The sequence below is a fragment of the Mustela putorius genome, unplaced genomic scaffold (assembly GCF_011764305.1).
Source record: "Mustela putorius furo isolate JIRA1106 unplaced genomic scaffold, ASM1176430v1.1 tig00000095_pilon_pilon_pilon, whole genome shotgun sequence".
Lineage (NCBI taxonomy): Eukaryota > Metazoa > Chordata > Mammalia > Carnivora > Mustelidae > Mustela > Mustela putorius.
The window spans coordinates 20,712,733-20,735,705 of NW_025421280.1; the positions used below are offsets into that span (position 1 = coordinate 20,712,733).

Consider the following 22,973-nt stretch of genomic DNA (forward strand, 5'->3'; position numbering starts at 1 on the left):
CAGGCCTGCAGAAGTTCACCCAAGAGCCCAAAGTAACCTGCGGGCAGGGAGGCTCTGGGGGAAGAAAGCCGGCGAGGCTGCAGGGCTTTACAAAGCGCGCCTGCCTGGGCCCATCCACGCGACCGAGAACCCATCCAGTTCACCCTGCAGCCTGATGTCCGGGAGCTGCAAGGCGCATGGATCTTTGTTGCGTGGCCCAGGTGCACTGGGGCTAGTGGAAAATCGAAGCTGGAGTGAGTCAGCCTAGGAGGAGGGGGCAACCCCTGCTGTGGCCTGGCCATTCCTCTCTCTCTCTGACCTGTTAACAGAGGTCCAGGGCTGGCCTGAGGTCCCTGCTGCACAGCCGACAGCCCTGAGGGCAAGCTTGTCTGGGCTGAAAGTTGCTGGCAAAGAGAGATGACCACAAGTGAGAGAGGTGGAGTCCTTGTGGGACTCAGGATCCTGATGACAAGAGAATGGTGACAAGTGTGTGCCGCTCCTGCTCTGGAGGATCCTGGCAGCGGCTACGGGAGTCATCGTTCTGGCCCGTGTGCTCCTACTAGGTGGATATCTCAGTTGCTGCCTCGAAGTGCTGGCGCTGTGGTGTGGGCATGCCCGAGGTGGGCTCAGCCCCTTTCCTTCCCACACCTGGGGGCGGGCGTGCCCAGCTTCCTGCCGCAGCCTGGTCTGACGCCTGATGCTCTTCTGTATCCAGCTGGTGTAGGGCCCAGCTCTGACCCCTGGCACCCATTTGAGTTCTGAGCCCGTCTGTGCTCTCAGCTAGCTCAGATGGCTCCAAATCTCAGGGGAAGAAAAGGCACAGTGGATTTTGGCCCCAGAGGCCTTTGTAACAGGGGCAGGGTCCAAGGGGCTGCATGTTTCAGGGACACGCTGCCTTGAGGCTGGGGAGTCATCTTCAGCTGGAAATCTCCATGGCCTCTGTGGTTGAGCACCTGGTGCTGATGCCCACCAGCCACTGAGGCTGTGGACCCCATGTCTGGTCTCCTTAATGAAGACACAGAGGCTTGTCCTCTGTGGTGAGTGACAGAGGAACAATGACAGTGGGGACAGCAGACAGCAGTTGGTGAGGAGGTGCAATGACAACATGATGATGGCTTTGGAGGGACCAGTTCTGATGGGACAGCAGGTTGTACTCTCAGGGACTGAGTGTGCCCTGAAGCCCAACAGAGGGAGGTGAGGGAGGGGACGCTATAGGGAGGAGGGCCAGGATGGGGCCAGGGCTGGGGGGCAGGCAGGGTAGCACAGTCCTCGGATAGGTATTGCTCTGTGTTCAACTGCACTCTGATCCCCATCTGCGGGCCTTGGGGCCAGGGCCTTGTGGGTCCCAGCCTGCTGCTTGTAGTGGCTTGCTGTGGCAGAACACTGGGTCGAATCCATGAGCCAACCAGCCTCTGTTCTAACTGCCTAGTCTCATGCCCACGCTGATGGGCTCACAATGGAGAAGATGGACTCACAGCAGCCGCCAGCCCAAGTGGCTGCAGGAGGACTGGACTCAGAGGACCTGGGGCTCCTCTTGAGAGAACTGTCTCTGGGGAAGTTCACTTTGCCACAGCTGGTTCTTCCCATTTTTCTAGGGGCTTGTTCGGTCGTATGCCTATTCTGAGCAACAAGGAGAGGTTGTGAAGGCCCAAGTTGAGAGTGACCAAAGAGGCCGTAGGGCCTGCTGAATTCTGGGGCTGGTTGGGAGGAGCCCAGGGGAGTGACTGCCCACAGTCTGAACAGACAAAGTGTCCATAACGGTGGGCTCAGGGCAGGCAACAGCTGGGGCCTCTCAAAGGGTGGACCCTGGGGAGGGAGAGCCACAGACTAACAGGATCCAAACGTAGCATCATGCCAGGCGTCGGTTTAACAGTGAGCACAGGAGTTGGTAAGACTTTGGACAGACAGACAGGCCTGGGTGTTGAAGTATGGTGCAGCCTTGGCCAGGTGGTACTTGGGGACAAGAGTCAGACGCTCAGGATGGGAACAGACATGGGGGGAGGCCACCTGGGAAGGGGAACAATACCTTTTTCAGCCACAGACAGATTGGGATCACTGCAGGGTTTGCAGGATCCGACCACTTGCTGGAACAGGGCCCGCTGGAAATTTGGCAGCTGAGGGAAGGAGAGAAATATCAAAGAGGGTGAAAACAACCAGTTATACCTTGGGGGGGCAGCGCTGTGGGCCCAGGAGCCAGGACATTTGAAGAGAAGACAGGGAAATCAAAGCAGTGGTACCGCTCATGCTGGAGATGTGTTGGGAAGCTCCGGCTGGCCCCAGGAAGACTGGCCCTCACTACCAGGCTCTGAGGGCTGCCATGTCAGCATTGGAGGCCATTCCCTACCATGTCTGGCTGGGCTCCAGACTGTCTCGGGTGTGGCCAAGAGAAAGGACACAGACACTTGAGGTTATCTAACTGCATCCTTTTGTCCTGCCCCGGAGGCCCACAGGCAGAAAGGATGAGGGACACTTTACCCCTAAGCACTGGCAGACCTAACCTCCCAGAGGTGCCATCACAGGCCCAAGCCTGCACTGAGGGTAAGGGCAGCATTCAAGCCTGGGAAGTCACAGACAGGGCCCACTGATCTGATAGGCAGCTGCAGAGCAGGCCTGCTCCCTCCACTGGCACGGCCCCGGAGGTACCACCGAGAAACTGCTGGCATTCCGGACTAGGTGACAGCTGCTTGAAGGTGACTCTCATGGACTCTGATAGAAGGGCAGGTGGACCAGGCAGGGCAAGGAGCTAATCCCTATGGCTTTTGGTTCAAGGCCCCCAGGGAGGGTGTCTGGAGAGCTGTGCAGACGGTGGGGAGCAGTCCCAGCAGGCAGCGAGGGGCTTCGGCTAGATGGAGGGATGGATGCAAGAGGCAGAGTTTGCCTGAGTGAGGGTGCCCTTCACACACACAGGGAGGAAAGTCATGCTCCAGACCTGTGTCCACCATGACCTTCCCAGGACAGGAAAGAACCAGTTCCCTCTGCTAGACTTTTTTGGGCTGAGGAGTCCAGGAGGCAGGCAAGAAGGACAGATAGCTACCGGAGCAATGGTGGCTCCAACCTGCCACCATTCTCCCCACAGCTGCACTCCATCTGGGCTGCTGGTCCTCAGAGTCACCACGGTCCCTGGCCAGGGGCCCAGCAGCCTTCTGAGGGTCTCAAGGCAGAATGAAGGAGGCTGGGATGACAGCACAGAAAGCCTAGCAGATGCAATGAGAGAAGCCCAGGCCGACACACTTGCAGCAGAGGGCAGTCAGGAGTCTGGGTCTACTACCTGTCCGTTCTCCAGGATGGCTGCCGGATACATGGCGCTGCTCGGGCGGTCCCGGTGCGTGGGCAGCAGCAACATCATTTCCCGGGCGTGGCGGTACTTATCTGGCAGAGAGGGAGAGCCTGTAACCAAGTGAGAACAATCACGCACAGATGACAAGCCACAGATGGAGGGCCCAGTGGGCAAGCATCCTGGGGGCCAGGGAACGCAGGTTGGCATCCCCTCGCAGCTGGCGGAAGGATGAGCTCAGCAAGCACAGGAGGAATGAAGCAGAGTCTGCTGGTGAGATGGTGGTGGGGGGGTTGCCCCTGCTGCCCTTGCCGTGGCAGGCACACTGCAGATGGCGGGGGCAACGCAGGCCCACTGACGGAGCCCCCTCACCACGCTCAGAGGCAGATGAGGAGAACTGAGGACAGGAGCTAGGACCCAGAGGGCCCCCAGCACCTGGGAGATGGGTGTGGCCCGGGTGTGGGCTCTCTCAGGGGGCCCAGGCATGGGCACAGGCAGGCTGGCAATGGAGCCATCACACAGAGACAGAGACACTAGGGTAACACAATGGCACAGCTCTTATGATGCCTGGTGTCTCCATACACTTACCGCCTCTGGACCCCACTGGCCCTACTCTCACCTGGCTCCCTAGCACTTTTGCCCAGAGGCTTCTCCTTCCCAGATTCTGGTCCTCTAGAGCCTGGCCCTGGCTTCCTGGCTATCCTACTGCAGCTCCAGAGCCAGAATGGCAGGGGCTCCAGGGCCCTGTGTTCAGGGGGCTCTCCAGGGATTCTCACTCTGACACTCCCCCTTCAGTGAACTCGGGGGTCATGGAGCTAGTCTAGGACTTGTGGGCCTTGAACCCAGGCTCCTGAGTTGACGTGGTTCATGCTCTTCTCTTGTGAGGCTTCTGTGGTGATCTCTGGCCCAAGGGGCTGTTATAGAGGCCAGATGGCATGAGACACGGTATGACTGGGTCCCCATCCATGCAGCCCATAGCTGCAGGCCCAGGAACCTGTCAACCATGGGCCATGAGAGGGTCTTCACAGAAACAGATAGAATAACTTGCTAGCTTTCCTTGGGAATGGATAACTTGGAAGGCCCTCCACATGTGCCCCACACATCGTGCCAGATGCCAGCAAGTCCATGAGGAACTAGCCTCCTGGCAGACTATGGCTGGCTCCAGTGGTAGAAGGCCTCTGTGGTTTGCTCTCAGTGACACCCATGGGCCCCTGGGCTCCATCTGGGAGGAGAATCTGCAGCTCCAGAGGCTCTGTCCCTGAAGCCCAGGGTCCCCGGGGCCTTCTTTAGAGCATGTGGTTCTCCCACCTTCAGGGACAACTGACAAAGGTCTCTGCACTCAGCCTGCCCCCGGGCTCCTTGAGCTACCCCTCTTGTGCCCATTTTAGACCCAGAAGATAAGGCTTAAATACTTTGCAGAAGTCAATATAACAAAAATTTGTAGGGGTTGTTTAGAGACAAATGGAAAAGAGCTCCTAATTCCACCAATTTCTATAGTGCCTTTCTAGCAAGGAACTGGATGCTCCCTGAGTCCCGGCAGCCACAGCTCTGGACAGGGTTCCCCTCCACTTGTGTGCCCAGAGGAGACCTGCACCCTGACACCACGCAGTTAGAGTTGTCTCTAACACCTGTCACACACCAGGCAGGCAGCTGGGACACGGCAGGCAGACTGCCGGCCTCGTACAGCTTGCAGCCTGGCTCACAAGGCCAAACTCAGCTCTGCACACTCGAGGTCCTGCTTTGGGCCCAGGTACTAGGATGGGCAGACAGCAGCCTGAAGGCCCAAGGTGCTCCGCTGAGGATCTGAACCCACAGGATGGAGGCTCCTCTGGTGCTATAACAAAGGGGTGCTCGGTGTTACTGCTGAGATTTTCAACTCTGCCATCCACTGCTCTTTCAACTGCCCTCAGCCCTGGGCAGCCAATCCCACAGGAGCAGAGACTGACGGCTACTTTTCATGAAAATATTTAAACACCACAAGGGCTTCTCTGTCACAGGACTTTTGTACTACTTGTGTGGTAGCCTGGCTAAACCAAAGGGAGGCTAAGTCCCAGCACCACAGAGTTACTCAAGGAGGACCAATTGGAATGCCCGTTCCCTAGGCCCAATCAGTCTTTTTACCACTAGAGGGAGCTGCGTACTCAAAAGAGTTGAGAAAGAGGGCAAGTGTTTAGAAAAAGGCCTTGTAGGCCTTTCTTCTGAAGGTTTCCAAATCAACAGGGACTATAGCAGACAGTGTCACCGGGCCTGGTGGGGAAGGCCACTGGTGTCATGACCACTCCTGGGTTGGGGGGAAAGTGCTTCCAGAACCCCTTCTCCATGAAAGCCTTCCCTTCACCCATAACCCCAGAAACAGCATGGACTGCTCTCTTCCTTCTGTGTCCCTAGGGCATCGTCTACTGCATCTCCCATATTTATCTGAAAATATTAGTCTTTGTCTGTGATGCTGGGTCCAGACCTCTCCATCTTCTCTCACAGGCCTGCTGCTGGTAGGCTCCCTAGGGGGCCCATGGTTTTCTCCAAATACGCCCGCACACAACTTGCGTGGATGGTGTAGCCCGCCAGGGAATGAATCCATGCTCTTTCTTCATTGCCTCTGCCCTCGTCTGCATTTTGGGCCCAGTTCCAGTTAGCCCTTTTGTTTACTTTTGTACTTAATATCTACTCCAGAAAGGGAAGGGGCTTCTGTCAGCCTTTCTCTCTGTGATACCCTGAAGTTTGGTTCCTGCGATAGCTGGCCTCCAGAGATGGCAACCTGCAATGCCTTCCCTCCAAAAACACACACGCCTCTCCTCACACCGTGAGGCGAAGTCTCATTCCGCACCCCGGTATCTAGGTTAGCCTTAGGGACTTGACCAGACAATGGAATGGGACAAAAGGGACATTATGGGATTTCCAAGTCTGGGTGATAAGAAGCCCAGGTTGCAGGGAAAGGCCCTACACAGGGACTCAGGTCAATAGCCCCCGTTGAGCTCCCGGGTGATAGTTGCTACCAGTTGTACGAGTGAGCCAGCCTAGTTGAACCTTTAGATGCCTCCAGCCCCAGACTATGACTATTGGCTCAGACTATGGGCTCACGACAGCAATGGCCAGCCCCAGGCCAGGCTGGCGAGCTCAGACCACTCCCTCGGTCACCGTCCCGCACAGCCATCCCAGGAAGCACCAGGTCCGAGTTCCCACAGCCACTGCCCTTCCACCACAACCCTTCTGTCTAAAAGGACAGAGGACCAGATTTCACTGTGAGAACTAGGATCAGATTGTGAAAAAGATGCAGGCTCTCAGAGAACGAGACTTTAGCAGACTGATAAGAAATCAGGCAATAACTGGCAAAGTACATAGCTTTTCACAGAGCCATTTCTCCTGATTAAGCCTTTCTCAACCGAACAAGGTCTTTTTGGTTATTGTTACTTTTTAGAATAACATTTTCCAGGGTTAAGTTCAGCCTTCAAATTTGCAGTCATGCTCAATTCCTTAAGACAAGAATCAGTGGTACCTTAACTTTTTTATTCTTGTAGATATTTTAACGGAAAAGAACTGAGCTTTCTCGTGGACTGTGCGTCCTCTTACTGAGGTGGAGATGCGACAGCCGGCCCCCTCTGTGGCATCCACTGCTCAGAGCAGGGTCTGAAGCCAGCCAGAGAGAGAGCCAGGGCTAAGAACCCTCGAGTCCTTAGTGCTGAAAGGGGGACATTCTCTAAGTCACAGGGCCACTTTCAAAGACAGAGCCACAGATGACATGAGGACTAGTGGGGCTCACGAGGCCTTGTCCTCTCCCTTCTACAAGCAGCGCCCTGCCCTCCTTACCTCGGGCACTGGAAGGGGCAGAGGTAATCATCTGGGATGGTGCTGAGTGAGTGGAACTCAGGCTGGAGGAAGAAGGGCTTGCCTGGGACGAGGACAGAACAGAGACGTTGGTGACTGAGCCCTGGTACCTGGGGTTGGGATACGCGAGCTGCAAAGGGAGAAAAATCAGCAGGATAGAGGTCTGAATGGCCGGGATTGTGGGACTGGCCCAGAGTTGGCTTCTTCATGCCATGAGGTACCCAGACCCAGTGTTGGATGTGGTAGCCTGGGTCCTGATGGAGGCCAGGCTGGTGGCTGGCACTAAGGGTCACCCACGCCACCCGTGGACCACGATTGTTGGATCGACTCTAGTGATGATGCCCATAGAGGATGCAGGACTTAGCCATCAGGAATGCCAGGAAGGAGGGCAATTTGGAGGAGGGTCTGTCCCCCAGAATCTCGAAGAGCAACCAGGAATGAAGCTAGATTTCCTTCTTGGGAAATAAAGCCTGGGAACTGTGACGCAGGATGGTGTGAGGGGAAGGCAGTTTTATTGGCTCGGGGTGTTCTGAGTTCAGAAACCGGAGAACTGATGCCAGCCCTCACACCAGACCAGCCAGCAGAGAGGCGAGTCCTCATGGTGCCTTGGCCATTCTCCTCGGGCAGCTCTGGTACCTGCATATGGTGGTATAGGTCCTCGGGAGCCTCGCCCACGGAGCTGTCCCCCAGCATCACCACATTTCCCGCTTCGCTAGATGCGTGTGAGGAGAGAGAGGATGATGAATGGCGGCCTGTGCCCATCAAGTTCATGGGGCTGTGAACGAGAGTGGGAAATAGGGACCAGTTAGGCTGGGAGCTGAGAAAGCTTGCTAGGTGGAAGAGGATGGTGTAAAAGGCTGTATGCCAAGCCTCAGCCAACACTGGCTTGGAGGGCTTCGTAGCTAATGCTTATATCCATCAGAGGCCTGGGACAGCTGGGAACCCTCACCTGCTGCTCTGGCTTCCCCTGGTTTGTGAAGGCCAGAGGTAAAGTGGCAAAATCTCTACTGCGAGTTCGGTGCTTTATGGCCACTCAGTCTGATGACGTCAGCAGTTTCTCAGTTAGGATGACTGAGAATGATATGCTAAATCTGGTCAAAGACTCCAGGTCCCCTTGCCATGCGGGGTTGGTCTGAACCAGCAGCCACCCCCTGCTGGGATCGGCTCCTAGGCCAGGGGTGTCTTCCCATTAGGGGCAAGCTACCAAATAGCTGACTGGCAACCTCTGTTGGCTTCCCTCCACATCTGGGGTCACAGGTTCGCCAACACTCTCTCAGTCGTAGATAGCCCTCATTCACTCCTTCCTTCTTTGTGGAGGTGCGGTCTGTGCTGACGTACTGCTTCCATCGGAAGACAAACCCGGAGAGGCTCCTCTCCCTCCCTCCTCCTCTGACTGGGCCTTCCTGCCCCGGAGGCTTGGCACATCTCCCGCTGAGCTCGGATACACCAGCCCTGACCTGGTACGCTTCCACCTCACCATGTGGTTCTCTTCCTTAAGCCAACTGGGGACCCTCATTCCCCTTGGGATGGGGACAGAAGGCCTGAAGGAAGGAGGCCCCTTCAGAGCTGGCACTGGCCCCCTTCCTTGTCCCGAAACCCTGCACTCCAGCCACGAGGCTCTGCTGGTGGGGCTGACCAGGCCGGCCTGGCTGCCTCCTGGGGTGCCTGCACATGGCGGTCCCTTTGCCGGATCCTGTTCCATCGCCCTCCTCACCCCAGCTTGTTTCTGCCTCACAGAAGTCTACTTATCATTTAAGACTTACTCCAAATGCTCCCTCCTCTGTGTTCTCACAGTACCATGCACACTCCTCTGTCACCCAGGATGACGGGCTGTGAGCGTGGATCCTGAGGCGGGAGTGTGTGCTGGCCGTGTGCATGTGTGAGAGGGCGCGGGAGCGAGTACACACTCCTACTATCTCAGACTTCCTTGCTCTGACCTTTGCAATCCGGACTGACCTCTGTGGAGGGGTCCCTCCCCACCCTAAGGCCGTACCTGTGGCGGTGGGTCATCTTGATGCTCTCAGGGCTCATGGGACTATGAGATGCTAGGACGTTTCCCCGTGGGGTGCTGGTGCCTGAACATGCGGGACTGAGCTTGTCCAAACCCGGAAACTCCTGTTGAGACATGAAGGCCCCTTCATCAGAGGAAAGAAAGCATCATTAAGGGCTGAGAGGGAAGAGTGGGCTGGTGGTAAAAATATCAGAGAGAAAGAACCTGATACTGCTGGCTGAGCCTGCACTGCTGACCTTGCGGGCAACAGCCCCTTCATGACTAAACATCCCCCCAACCGCACCAGAGTCTAGGCCAGAGGCTGAGAGGCCCGTGGATGACCCCACAAAGAGAGCACATCGGAAGAGCCCGATGCTCTGAGTTCACGGGAGTGTGTTACCACATTCTCAGGGCAGAAGAGGAATAAGAGCGGGGGGAGCCGGAGAGGAAGAGCTGACCATCAGCTGTCAGTCAGTGGGCCCCTCTTCTGTAAGCTGGGCTTCTTGGATTGCTAAACGGTCCAGCTCTTAGTGATCTGGGTTAAGTTCCCTGTGACATGGTCTGTGTGGAGAGATCGGACCCCAGATCCTGACATTAGTCATTGAAAAACACTACAGTTCTATTTTAACATGATGACATTCCTATTAAGTAGATGGATATCTTGTCAGAAATTTTTGAACCCAAACCCTCCTGGGTGATAGTACATTGGTCTGGGTCCTTGTCTGTGGACTCTGGAGAAACAAAGCACAATTGTCCAGGGTTCTTCAATCCTTCACCATCTGTGGGCCCTAAGTCCTACTGGGGATGCTTCTGAGCTTGGTCTGAAGAAACAGCCGGTTTTCTACCTGCTTCTTCCAAAACACGTGGAGATGAAAAAGAAGGGTAAACTGCAGAGGACACCTCCATGTGTGCTCTGGAGACATTGATGTATGCAGGTATTTTCTGCTTCTTGCTGCAGTGGCCCAAAAGCCTTGCGTGGCGGAGGATATCCCTTGCCCCATTGGCCAGGCTCTAGCCTACCTGGGTCACCTGCTGCGACAGGGAAGTTTGCACAGAGCAGAGACCAGCCGAGAATGAGAGATAATGGAATACCCACCAGACTTTCACTTTCTCTGCAATGTTTCACCCTGAAATACTGTGGGAGAATCATTAAAGAAAGGGGAGATCTCAGGCTCTGTGGACTTCCCTCTGGAAAATATGCCCACCTGTCAAACTATGGACGAGTTTCTTTCTTTCTTTCTTTTTTTACATTTCGTGCTATCTATACCTGTGCAGGAATGCTGAGACCTGCACTGGGGGCCTGACATGACCAGAAGCTCCAGCATCAAGAACAAGGCAAGTGAACCCCAACAGGCCAGATCCGCTGAATCTTAGTGGTCCAGCCTCCCTCAGGCCAGTGATCAACCCTGAAGAGGAGCCTCTTGTCCTTGTCGGCCTTGCCCCACACCAAACAGCCCTGCTTCCCTTGCCGTAGGAACTGGGTTCACGCCCCTTGAGATCTGGCAGCCAACCTGTTTAGCAGATAAGTTTCTCCAGAAAACACTTGGAGTCAGCCTCATGGTTGAAAATGGGGTGAGGGCATGTAAACGGGGGCTCAAGACCACTGAACCCTAGTCCTGGAACACAGGCTCTCCTTTTGCTTGCATGCATCAGTCCTTGGGCTGAACCCTGCCGTGGAGGCTAAGAGGCAGGTTAGAGTCCGAGGGAACTTCTGGAGCCTGGGGCAGGCTCAGAGCCTTGCTGACCCCTCTAAGAGCAGCCAGTACAGAAATACTACTCCCTCCAGGCTTTTGTCAGATGTGAGTCTGGGTCACCAGCTGGGTCTGAGGAAGAGGGAGGGAGGGATGGAAAGGAGGTAGAGGGGGTGGGTCAAGAGAAGGAAGAGGGATGGGGGAGGAGAGGCATAAAATGGGAAGGAAAAGAGGAGAAAGAGGGAGATGGGGAGAAGGGGCTGGCTCAGACTATTTCTTACCTCTGTAGCTTCTCGGGATGGAAAATATCTCCAAAGAGATGTCTACATGTGGGCCATATATTTTAGCTCTTTTCCTTCTCATATGAAAACCTTTCTTCACCAGCGCAGTACCTTGGAAAACATCCTTTGCCCTTGGATCTGACTCCTCCTCAGGGAGGGGAGTGAATGAGGGGATCCTGGGCAACCTTGGCCTGGATACAGCACTCACCTCCGCCTCCTGGCTCTCTGTGGCGGGAGCAGCTTTTCATCCACACCCCCCACCCCCAAAGGCCTGCTGCACTGGCTTGCTCCCTGGGCCAGCACGGGCCCCTGCAGGGTCGCTTACGTGGTAGAGGCTGGCCCGCATCATCTGGAACTGGTCAATCAGCTTCTTATGCAGAGGACGCATCTCTGGGTGCACAAACTTCTCATGAACGGCCAGCCCAACTCCAAGGACATGGACCTATCAGGGAGACAGACAAGGCCACTCTGCAAGCCAGGGGGTAGCTCTAGAGAACTGCCGTGGTCCTGTGGTGCCTAGCTTTTCCCTCCTGGCCACTGGCCCCAAAGCCCCGTGTGACATACCTGCTCCTGCATGAGCTCCTTGAGCTGGGTGATCTTCTCTGCGTCTCCCGGGTGCTTGGTGATATAATCTTTATCAAAGAAGGCCTGTGAAAGGAAAGGCTAAGTCAGGAGACTCCTTCCAGGACTGCCTCTGAGGTGGAGACTACCACCTGAAAGGCAGGTTCTGCCTCCTCCGTCTCTAGCCTGGCCTGCTCGAACCTTTTGCAGTCACAGGGGTGGTTTTGGTGCCTCAGAAGAACCGAAGGTAGCCAAATAATCTAAGCCTGGATGCTGGTCCCAGCCCCTCAGGGAGCCTGGATGGCCTGGGGACAGCAGACCAGGCTGGTGGCCAGGGTGCGGCGCCAGGCTCTTAGCCACCCATAACTCCTTTTGAAGGGCTGGGCTCCAGGGCTCCTCCTGGAGGCCACTTAACACCTTCCATAATCAGACGGATTACCCATCTGTCCGTGCTCAAAGGATAAAAAAGAGAAGGTCCAGTGGGAGAGGCAAGCCACAGAAAGGGGAGTAGGAGGGAGCTTGAAGCCTCACCCCAGGACCATTCTGAGTCAGCGGAGGCACAGCCCGGAGAGGGCAGTTGGGAAGGCTGTCCTGGGAGGCTGGAGTCTCAAGAAGACAGCCCCAAGAAGCACCTTCCCTGCTGGGCCGCCTGCTGCGGGTGTGGTCTGGGCTGCTCACCTCTTGGTAGCGTGCGATGCCCCCGTTGACAGCTGCGTCGATGACGCCGTTCAGGCACATGCTGAGCAAGTTGATGTTGCCGTGCACCTGTTTGTGCTGATACTGGCTGATCAGCGCCCGCAGCTCCTGGTTCTTATTCTCAACCACCTGGATGGCATTCTCCAGAGGGCTCACCTCCACCTGTGGGTACACAGCACACGCTGTCATCCCAGGCACAGTGACAACCCCTCCCCCAGCACAGTCCTGAGAGTGCGGGCCCAAGACCAGTGATGCTGATTCCCACTATTGTTCCCGGGGACCTCAGACTTCCTGACTTCTTTCACATTTTCTCTTCTGATCTGTAGGCACTCAGAAGCTCAGTAAATAGTGAAGAGTACCAGTTCTCTGAAGCTCTGGCTTCCTGAGCTTCAGAGAACAGTTTCCACATTTGTAAACAGGGAGATTAAAAATCTCTGCCGCCTAGGGGTGCGGTGAGGTTTCAAAGAGAGAGAGTGTACAAAGCCCGTGGCACAGGACTGGCCCGCGGCAGCCACCCCCAGGCAGGCAGCTGAGTCTGGCTTTCTGTCTTCAATCCTTAGCGAAAGATCCCCAAAGCTGGGGCTGGGGATCAGCCCCCTCTGAAACATGTCTCACCAATTCCCTCCTCTCCACTTCGAACCACCGGGAGATGCCAGGCAAGCTGTGGGTGAGGGTCAGTGTGGTGCGCTCGATCCACAGGCTCTGCAAGGAGGGCACAGGCGGTTACAGGCTGGTGAGTGGTTTCTGCCACACCTGCCTGCCTCAAGGATGACATAGTGGTGAGACCCCGAGAAAGTGGGGCCTCCCCCTGGCCTCACTAGAAGCACCGCCCTGGCTTTCCTAGAGTTGTTCACCTTGAATTCGTTCTCCTTGTCCTTGGGGCCTTTGTGAAAAGGCCTGTCATACCGGAACTTCCTCACATTGTTGACACGGTAGAAGCTCTTGACGCGATCCGGGACCCTATCCATCTGCAGGACATCCACGTAATCTGGAATGGGCGTCACCGCGTAGATCTGCAAGTCTGGGCAGGAAGTGAAGGGAAAACCCAGACTTGCCAGAAAGGTGGATCTGAGTACTGACTTCGGTTATCTCCTGAAGGAGAAAAGAGCACCCCAGCCCCTGTTCCCGACTGGCAGCAACGGCTGCATCCCAAGGGCCAGACAAGACCCAAGCACCGATAGACTGAATTTCCCTGTCTGCCCACTCCCAGCTCTGGCTGGAGAGAGCGCATCTCCTGAGCACTCAGCCAAGGTGAGATGTCGACAGCCAAGAAAGCAGGGAGAGGGGTCAGGAGAAGGCAGGTGCCCACCATGCAGGAGCAAGAAAGTTCTAAGGGCCAGGGTTTGTCCACGTCACTAAACTGTATTTCCTGCAGAACAATCTTTTGATAAAAGTACTTTTTGGGGTTTTTGTGGAGAAATAACATGGGGGTCCACCTGCCCTTCCCTCTCTGGAACAAGCCTGTACAGACATGGTGACAGTTATGAGGCCTCCCAGGAAGCTGTGTGAGGGGGTGAGAGGCAGGCCAGTGTTTGTGCCCGGAGACTCCCAAGTGCCCCTAAAACCACAGGTGTTCCCCATTTCCTCCCCATGCCCTCCACACCCACCCCCTGGGCTGTGCCTCCATCTTCCTGACAAACAGGAGTGCAGCAGGGCACAGCGTGGTGGTTATCCCTGGGGCGGAAATCCTACGGAACCCCAAATCACCCTGCTGAGTGACTGCTCCTGAATGCCTAGGCAGCTCCTTCGCGGGGCAAGGCAGGGACTAAGGTCATGGTAGCAGCCAGCCTAGGTGTAGAGGTCCCCCCGAAGCCCTGCTTCAAGCCCTCCATGGCTAAGAGCATGCCATGGCTCTCTCCGTGAGGTATGAAGGCCCTGCTGAGTGTGGTCTGATGTGGTGAGGACAACTCCATTCAGGACTGATGGGTAACCTAGCCTGTAAGGCCAACATTACAGCAGAGGGACAGCCGACTGGGTGGGCCTTACCTCCCGGACCCCAGCCCACCTCCCCCAACCAAGCATCAAAAGATACACTGGGCATCACACTGCAGGATGGCGTCGTCGGGGTGGTTTGGGTGCTGCATGGCAACGGCCTGCGGGAACTCGCTGAGCATCCTCTGCTGGAAGGCCTCCAGCCTCTCGTAGTCATGGCCACGGCACACGTATTCTTTGTTCTGCCGCGAACAAGAGAGCCTGCTCTCTGCCTTGCCTTTGGCCCCCACCTCCTCAGGGGTGTCAACAGCTACTCATGTCACAAGCATGTCCTAGGGGCCCTTGCGACAGGCATGGGGCGCACAGCACTCAGTCCCTGCCAAGGGGAAGTGGTGATCCAGAAGGGAGAGGGACAGGAAAAGGGAGACTTGGACTGTGTTGTGGCAGCCTGGAGGCAGGCCACGGGCTGTGGGAAGCTTGGAGGAGGGAGAGCACCTTACCCAGGAAGGGGTGCGAGGTGGGGGGCGGTGGGATTTAGAAAAAGCCATGCCTGAACAGAGGCCTGAAAGGCCCATCCGGGCCAGCTCTGAGAGAGGAGTAGGAAGGGCGCTCTAGAGGCTGTGGTGTCAACCAGGACAGCAACAGCCTGGATGAGACCAGGTGCTGAGGGAGGAATGTATGTATGGAGCGCTAGTAGGAGGGTGTGGAAGGTGCCTGCAGTGGTGTGCCAAGGAGTGACGGCTAGTGGTGCCACCACAGAAGGCTTAACAGGGGGAGCGGTGACCAGATGGGTGCTTTTGAAGGACCACTTTTATTAGTTGGGAGAAAGAGTCCAAATATGGCGCAGGATCCAGCAGGTGTTCAGTCATTACTTACTGATGGGCAGTACATCTTTGCCACCGCATAAGCTGGATGAAACGACATCATTTGAACCATACATTTCCTAAAACCTTGTGTTATATCATATATGCTTTGAGTTGGGGCTCAGGTTTTCTCCTAGCGGGCTGAGGGCGTGACGAGGAGCCCTCCGCCCTGCTGCTCTGCCCACCTCACAGCTGGTCCTGAGGGAATGGGATACACATCTAGACCTCTGGTGACATGTGTCTGCCTGCCTGATTGCCTCACTAGGGCCACTCTGACAAAGCAGCATCACCACCAGGGTGTGGCGCCAGGCTCTTAGCCAGCCGCAACTCCTCAGGAAGGAGTTGCACTGGCAGCCCTGCCCTCTCCCTGCCCCCGCCCCCCCGTGTGTCTTCAGAGGAAGAGAGACAGAGAAGTCCAGGGGGTCAGCTGGATACCCACCGGCACAGGGATGATCACAGACCAGGATTCGGAGACCCTTAGATTTTTTTGGGGAAAGAATTTTTGCCCTCCTTCCACTTCTCTTTTTACTATGGGAGAAGTCAGCTAAGGCTCGGTCACATGTCTGGATGGATCTGAATGACAAACAGTATCAGAAGGGAAGTCAAGGTCGGGAGGAGCAGGCTGGCCTCTCCAGTGGACAGGCCAAGTCCGAGGACAAGAGACACTTCTAAGTCCCTTGCTTGAGAAGCAGAACTGACAAAAAAGATAATTATAAAGAACTGGTCTTTTCATATCAACTCACAAATGTACAGTCCTCACCAGTAGCTGTTTGTGGGTCAAATGAAGAGAAACAGAAATTCCTGCAAGAAGGGAGGGCTGGATGTTTTCCTGTCTCTGTGCAGATTAGTAGATAATCACATTTGTGAAGCGAGGGAGGCAGATGGTCCAGAGAAACCAAGCTGACAGAGCTAAAGTAATAGATGGCCTATGTGTTCAAGGAATGTAGGGGACTAGCCTAGCTTTCTGGGGGCGACCCAGCAGGAAGAAGGTACACAGCATTGACCTTGAGGCTGGCTGTCATTTTCTAGTTTGCTTGTGTGAAAGCCCCAGCATCCTCACGTGAGAGAGATCTGGCTGCCACTGCTTTGTTCTTGGTTCTTGCCATCTATAAGACAAACACCTACTTCCACTGGGACTCACTCCATTTGCCAAAGCTGAACTGAGCAGCTGAGGGAAGGGAAGGCAGCATGTGGCTCAGCAAGGCAGATCTGTATGCATGAAACACAGCCCCTAGGGATGGCGCCTTGTGTGGAGATGAGACGCACTGATGACATTTCCTAACACCCACTGTTATTTTTCCTCCATTACTGGCACCACTGAAACCCCATTTGAACATTCAGACCGTTGTTTGCAAGCATTGTTTGGATGGGCCAGAGGCAGGTCCCACACTAAGTCCTACTCGCCAGAAACTGTGGAGTTTCCTGAGACGCTGAGAGGCCCTGTGACATGAGCATGTGGGGTGGAAGCCAGGGCAAACCGTGACGGAGACTTCCTGTTTGGCAGGGACGGAAATCGGACATACCAGGGCCTGATTCTCTAATATCCAAAATAATGATGTTTTAGAGTAAAATCTGATTTCTGATATAGAAATTATGGGGCAAAACAAAGAAAATACAATGACAATAAAGCAGCATTTGCAGACAAAATGAGAAAGAAGGAAGTCACAGGCCAGAACCATTAGTTTGTCCAAGGACTTTCTAGAGATGCTTCTGGTTTCTGATTCTTATGTGATTCCGTCTTTCCCTTCTGCTGACCTCCACGTCCATGGCTTTTGCATGATCTATGCTGGTGGGGACAACAAAGATGCCACTTCTGAAATGCTTGAGGGGATGGTCCCTAGGTAGTGAGCAAGTCCCCCCCTCCTGAGGAGACCCTTTTCTCTTTCACATTCTGTTTCTAGAAATGCTACTGTGGAATGGAACCGGAGCCTTCCTGAGGATCACAATTAGGCAGTGTGGGCTTGTTATCCCTGTCAGGATTACTTGTTTCTATAGAAGTCCATTTTCTTTTTAGCACAGAATGGTTACTGCCTAGGAAATGTGCAGGTTGACCTGCCTTACATCTGAAATGTGGTTAGCCTGGACTCTGTTGCTAGCAGACTGGTTTTTAAAAAAAAAAAAAAAAATTTTTTTTTAAGGAGTCATTAAGGCCAACTGACCTGTGATGTGATATCAAGCTCATCATTGCTCACTGGCTAAAGCAATTTTTCTGCTAAGACAGGATCCCAAACACATCAAAGAGAGTCTATGAATGTTTGTAGCTGCTTGCTGAGACTTATAGACACGGAACTTTAGTGATACACTGGAACTGGGGACAGTCAAAGCCAGTCTCATGTCTCAACTGCAGCCCAATGCCCTTTCATCAGCACAGCTTCACTGAGGTCCCCTGGCACAGTGAAGCCCTCTGAGCTACAGCCCACAAGCCCAGGCTGACTTCTCCTGGAGCCTCTGGCTTTTGTGAAATAAAGAAGAGAATCACAGCTATTCAGCTGGTATGCCTGCACATCTGTGCTCAGTCATTCCTTCCGCTTTGTTGGTATCCCAACTTAGCTTTCCAGGAAGCTATGGGGAGAAATCACTGTCACTATCCTGGGCCAGAGAGTTGGCGGCCTAGAAAAGGTTTTCCACAGCCAGATCCTATTTGGCAGCTCCCACAAATCTCTTTCAAATCCACAGGTTCTCCACCCTGGCTGCAGAGCCTCCAGGGCAGCCAGTGGGAAGAGCCAATATCTTCCATGACAAACCTCAAGAAGTCAGCCTATGGTTGAGGTCAGGGCTGTACTGGTGTCCTATCTGGTTGAGAATAATCACAATGGAGGATTCCAGGCATTGGAACTTGAAGTTGGAAGGTTTCTAGACATACCTATGGGACATTCTCAGACCCTGGTCATTTCCTGCAGGAATTTGGGTTGGTAAGAAAATCACCCTCATGTACTGCAGACAGCTACAAAATAGTACAGCAGAGGCAAACAAAGTCTAAAATGGCAGTCAGTCCAGTCAAATAAAGCCAAATGCCTTTTGTTGTCTAGTTAGTCCTTCAAAAAGTAGTATTCAGTAGAATAGGGAAAAAAGTAAAAAAAAAAAACAGGTTATAAATGAATTATGTGTAGAATATGATATAAGTTCTTTTGACTACCTGAATGGACTCACCCGAAGGAAGAAAGGAAACTTCCTGCCATAGAAGCCAACCCGAAAGAACTCAGGCTCCAGGCGTTGCTGCTCCATGATGTTGTCATAGTAACTGGCTTCCATTTTCTGTGAATGAGAAAGGCAGTTGCCTTCAGGTTGGCCTGACTGCTAATGGTGTCCCAAGCAAGTTCTCCCAGGCCCCAGTAGATACCATCTTTTGGAAACAGAACATGGCAACACAGACTGTGTAGAAGTGAGCCCCTGGCCATGATCAGCCTCTCCCCAGGTTGCTGCCTGATGGAAGGGGAAGCCCTCCTACACAGTGGGTGGACCCAACCCCACAGAGATCCAGGATTCTTGGTTTTGGGTCTTTCAGGGGCACATGCTGAGCATGGACTCCTCCCACCCCCACAGATTTCTGGTTTTGGTTGATACTCACTATACCAAGTGACTTTTGGCTAGTGCTAGTTATAATTGGCTAATAGCTATTCTCAGCACCATTCTCCATCAGTCCAACTGTGCTGCTCTTGTTCATCATCTAACTAAAGAGGCTAATAATCACAGGAAGTCTCAGTTGCCAGCATCATTGGTATTGTTCCAACTTAAGAGATTTTAAACTTTAATAGTTGAAGTAATATCCATGATATCTAGCATTACTAAGGTCAGTACCTTTCTTAGTATGGGCTGTCCTGGCTTCACATTCAGAAAAACTCACTGAATTTTGACTGGGAAGGCAGCTCTAATGCACTCAATCAAGCCAGCTTGCTGGGGAGCAAGGGCCTTCAAAGACCAGTCAGTAAGCTACTTCTAGATAACCACATCTATTACATAGACCCAAATTCCCGCCTGGAAGAGGAAACATGGCAGGGAACATTGCCACACTGACTGGGTGGAGGAGAGGAGACCTCTGACTTCTCTTTGCTAATGTAGTCGGCAGCTACTGTAACTCAGAAAAGCTAGCTGTGACTCAGCTCCAGCAACCAAGAAAATTTGGTGGAGACCTTCGAAGTCTATGGGACATTTCACTTAATTTTTGAGTATTTTGTATCAAAGAAGGGAGTAAGACCAAGGTGCTTGAAAGTGACCACAAGCCTAAGCATGCAGACATCTTAGAAAGTTTTCAGATCTTACAAAATTTTCCTGAACAAAATCTTTCAGGAAAGGTTTCTTCATGAAGTTGAGCTGCTACCTCCTCCTTGGACCTGCCATCTTATCCTGCAGACGTGCTTCTCCCTTTCTTGAGCACCAGTGGCTCTCGGGGTCTGGATCCTATCTTTTTTTTTAGTTCCCTAGTCTGACTGCCAAGGGTCTTGAGGGCAGGAACCAGGCCTCTGCTTCTCCTGTACTGTCCGCAGCACTTAAACTTAAACAAGGGCTAGGCCCGCAGTGAATCTTCACTCTGAAACTCGTGCCGGAAAGTGGTCACACCTCTGGTCAGGGTTGGGCTGGGGAAGGGGCAAAGCTCACCCGAATCCAGCTGAGGCTCTGATAATCATAGAGGCTCTCATACTGACACGCCAGCTCCCTGCACAACGGGATCCCGAACTCCCAGCTCTGCGTAAGAGAGAAAGACAAAGCGTCAGCACCTCAGGCCTCCTCAGAACAGCCCCAGATCACATGGAACACATCAGAAGGCACAACCGAAGGCCCCCTGCAGCTCATCTGTCACAAAGAACATCCACTCAGGATGAGTCTGTGGACAACACGCGGTGCTGTGCCTTTCTAGCTCAAGGCGTAGCTTTCCGGTTTCTCCTCAAACGTCTCTACCTCCAAGAGGCCTTTTTCTGACTACCTCATTAAGGATGGGAACTTCCTGACCCCTTCTCTTCTGGAGAGTTTCATTACTCTCCAGTTATCTTAAAAAAGTATTTACTTTTTTGTTGTATTAGTCTCAATTGGATGATAAGCTACATGAAGGCAGGAACCCTGTTTATTTACTTTATCCTCGGAGCCTAGAGCACTGCCAAGCATGAGCAGGTACTCTATAAAGATGTACTGAGTAAGTTCATGAAGGTAATAATGATTTTTGTTATTTTTTAAGCTTTTATTTAAATCCCCGTTAGTTAACATTCAGTGTAATATTAGATTCTGGCATACAATATGGTGATTCAGCCCTCCCACACCACACCCAGTGCTCATCAGAACTAGTGCCCTCCTTCATCTCCAGCCCATATTTCGCCCCTTCCTCCAGCCCCCTCCCCTCTGGCACCTGTCAGTCAGACTCTGAAACTGGTGCCAGGAATGTGCACCAGCGTCTGTTTCTTGGCTTGTCTCTTTTCTTTCCTTTAATCATTTGTTTTGTTTCTTAAATGCTACATACATGTGAAATCATAAGGTACTTGTCTTTCTCTGACTGATTCACTTCGCTTAGCATGCTACCCTCTAGCTCCATCCATGTTGTTGCAAATGGCAAGATTTCATTCTTTTTGATGGCTGAGTAGTGTTTCATTATGTATCTATATACCACCTCGTCTTTATCCATTCATCTGTCAATGGAAACTTGGGTGGAAACAATGACCTCTTAAGAAAAAATGGACAGATCAAAAGTAGGCAGAGAGGCCGGCAGAGAGAGAGGCAGGGAGCTGATGTGGGGCTCAATCCCAGGACTCTGGGATCATGACCTGAGCCAAAGGCAGATACTTAGTGACTGAGCCACCCAGGTGCCCCTCAAAGGGAATTTTGAAACTGACTCTGGATCCCTGAGTTAATATGATGCCTCTGCCTTAGTGGGCTAGGAAACCTCTTACACCCCCACAATGAATCTTTCAAGCAGGAAGTGTCAGCCCTCTTTCTGGCTCTGAGCGCCACTTGGGCAGGTCTCAGCCAAGGACCCGCTGCAGGGTCTGCCAGGCAGGCCACTCCATGGGGGCTGGCTAAGCAGCTGAGCTGTGCACAGATCTCTGGCCAACTTGCCATGAGCCTCCTGTGGGGAACCGCTCATTTGGGTGAAGAGGGCCCTACGTGGGCCTAAAGGCACTTGGTCTGCTGACAGCAGCTCCCAGTAAAACAGGTCTTCTCTCCTCCTGGGATCAATGCTCATCTGCCTTGCTGGCATTTCTGCCCTACTTGGTGTAATCTGCCCTTCTGCTCTAACCTCTCCTCCCACCTACCCCTTAGTTATCTTTAGAGCGACCTAGGACCAAGAGTTTGAAGACTTTTTGTCAGCCTTCAGGGACTGTGCCGGTCTGCCTCTCAACACAGGTAAGGAACATGCTGCAGGTACACCACACCCCCGCTATAGCTTTTCTCTGGTCTCCTTCCTTCGGGCAGGAGGAGACATCTCCTACCGATGTCTGAAATCCAATTATTTCCACCAGCTCTGGTGGATATGTGCTATGACACAACTTTGTGGCCCCTCTGACAGGGATGGCATGGAAGTTACACTGACTCAGCGCTCATTCTAATCAAACTGGGAAGGCAGGTGCAGGCCCGGGACTCCAGACAGTCTTTGTACTTCTGTTTACACACAGTCTATTAGAAGCAACAGATTCATTATTCCTTCAGAGGAGCACAGGCAACAGTAACCCTCCATCAGGAGAGCCCAAGCCCAGCTCCACGGAGAAGGCTGCTCTAGTCCTGATGGTCTGTTTTTCAGATAAGCAAGGGTCGGAGACCTTTGTCCAGCTGCCCCTCCTGTTTGCTACCTCTGCCCTGTGGTGGAAGACCAGTTCCCACCTTCACACCTCTCCTTCCTTCTTTCAATTCCCACTCTGCCAAGCCCTTTGAGTGCTGGTCTGGTCTGGGAATGCTGACTCTCTGTGGACTGGAGCCCAGTCCAGCTTGAGGCAAATTTCCAGGCTAACCACTTCACCACTGGCCCTGGGTTAGACTACGAGCAGGAATTGAACTTCTGACTCTATCCTTCTGGGTGCTCATGAAATACACATGAGACTACAGAATGCTGGGATATCTGTATCAGGCAGATGACAGAGGTTGGTGTGTGTGTAAGAAAAGCAGAGAGCCTGCCTTGTGAGGCAGAGCGTGCTGTTAGGGCTGAGGACCAGAATCCCTTTACCTGTCCTTCCCCAGAGTCTTCTTTTCTTCCTTCTTCCTGCTGCCAAGGTAGCTTTTTTCCTGGCACCAAGAACCCTACAGGAACAATTCTTCTGCAACAGCCAGGTTTTGCTTTTTTGAGGTCAATAATAATAATAATAATAATAATAAAAACCCAAACCTGAAGGCTTTCAAGAACTGGTTAGCCTATTCCACTGGTTCTATCCACTGGTTTCTGTACCGAGGAAGAGAAACACAGAAGTTCGGTCTTCTGTATGAACCCAACAGAATGAATCTGATAAATACCTTTTTGTGGATGATCTTATGAAAGGGCTCACTCAGGGGTCTGCACTCAGCATAGAACCTATTCCCCCAGCAACTCACAGCAAAAAACAGGGTTGCCAGAAGTGGGAGAGCCTCAAGAAGGTGGCCTCCAGAGCCTCTGGTCCTTCCCCCCTCCTGCTCATCTACAATACTTGGGCAGGTTTTGCATTTTGATTCTCTTGTCTATACTAGGCTGTAAACCTCCTTTTCCAAACACTAGTGTAGTATGGAGTGAAGACGGGGATGATTGTCCTGCTGGTAAACTCCATCAGATTGGGTTAGCTCTCCACTCCATCCTCTGTGCCAAAGGAAAAAAAAGAGAACAAATACACTGAAGGTACTCATGTACCGGGCACCTGGGTGGCTCAAAGGGTTAAGCCTCTGCCTTCGGCTCAGGTCATGATCCCGGAGCCCTGCATCACGCTCCCAGCTCAACGG

The 22,973-nt window shown here is 53.2% G+C and overlaps 1 protein-coding gene across 7 annotated transcripts in view; it reads right to left on the minus strand.

The window, feature by feature from the left end:
* Nucleotides 1–22,973, minus strand: part of DOCK3 (dedicator of cytokinesis 3) — a 561,701-nt gene that overhangs the window by 6,371 nt on the left and 532,357 nt on the right. For 4 of the 7 annotated variants that reach the window (XM_045079409.1, XM_045079404.1, XM_045079425.1 and 1 more), the window contains 13 exons: nucleotides 19,686–19,772; nucleotides 18,240–18,344; nucleotides 14,327–14,468; nucleotides 13,149–13,315; nucleotides 12,910–12,996; nucleotides 12,277–12,456; nucleotides 11,602–11,685; nucleotides 11,363–11,479; nucleotides 9,069–9,190; nucleotides 7,712–7,850; nucleotides 7,058–7,205; nucleotides 3,248–3,366; nucleotides 2,006–2,093 (listed from right to left, as the gene is read on the minus strand). In XM_045079409.1, the coding sequence (XP_044935344.1) occupies nucleotides 2,006–2,093; nucleotides 3,248–3,366; nucleotides 7,058–7,205; nucleotides 7,712–7,850; nucleotides 9,069–9,190; nucleotides 11,363–11,479; nucleotides 11,602–11,685; nucleotides 12,277–12,456; nucleotides 12,910–12,996; nucleotides 13,149–13,315; nucleotides 14,327–14,468; nucleotides 18,240–18,344; nucleotides 19,686–19,772 (1,585 nt within the window). The remainder of the gene's footprint in view (nucleotides 1–2,005; nucleotides 2,094–3,247; nucleotides 3,367–7,057; nucleotides 7,206–7,711; nucleotides 7,851–9,068; nucleotides 9,191–11,362; nucleotides 11,480–11,601; nucleotides 11,686–12,276; nucleotides 12,457–12,909; nucleotides 12,997–13,148; nucleotides 13,316–14,326; nucleotides 14,469–18,239; nucleotides 18,345–19,685; nucleotides 19,773–22,973) is intronic. The other 3 variants (XM_045079422.1, XM_045079417.1, XM_045079398.1) reach the window with 3 other exon arrangements.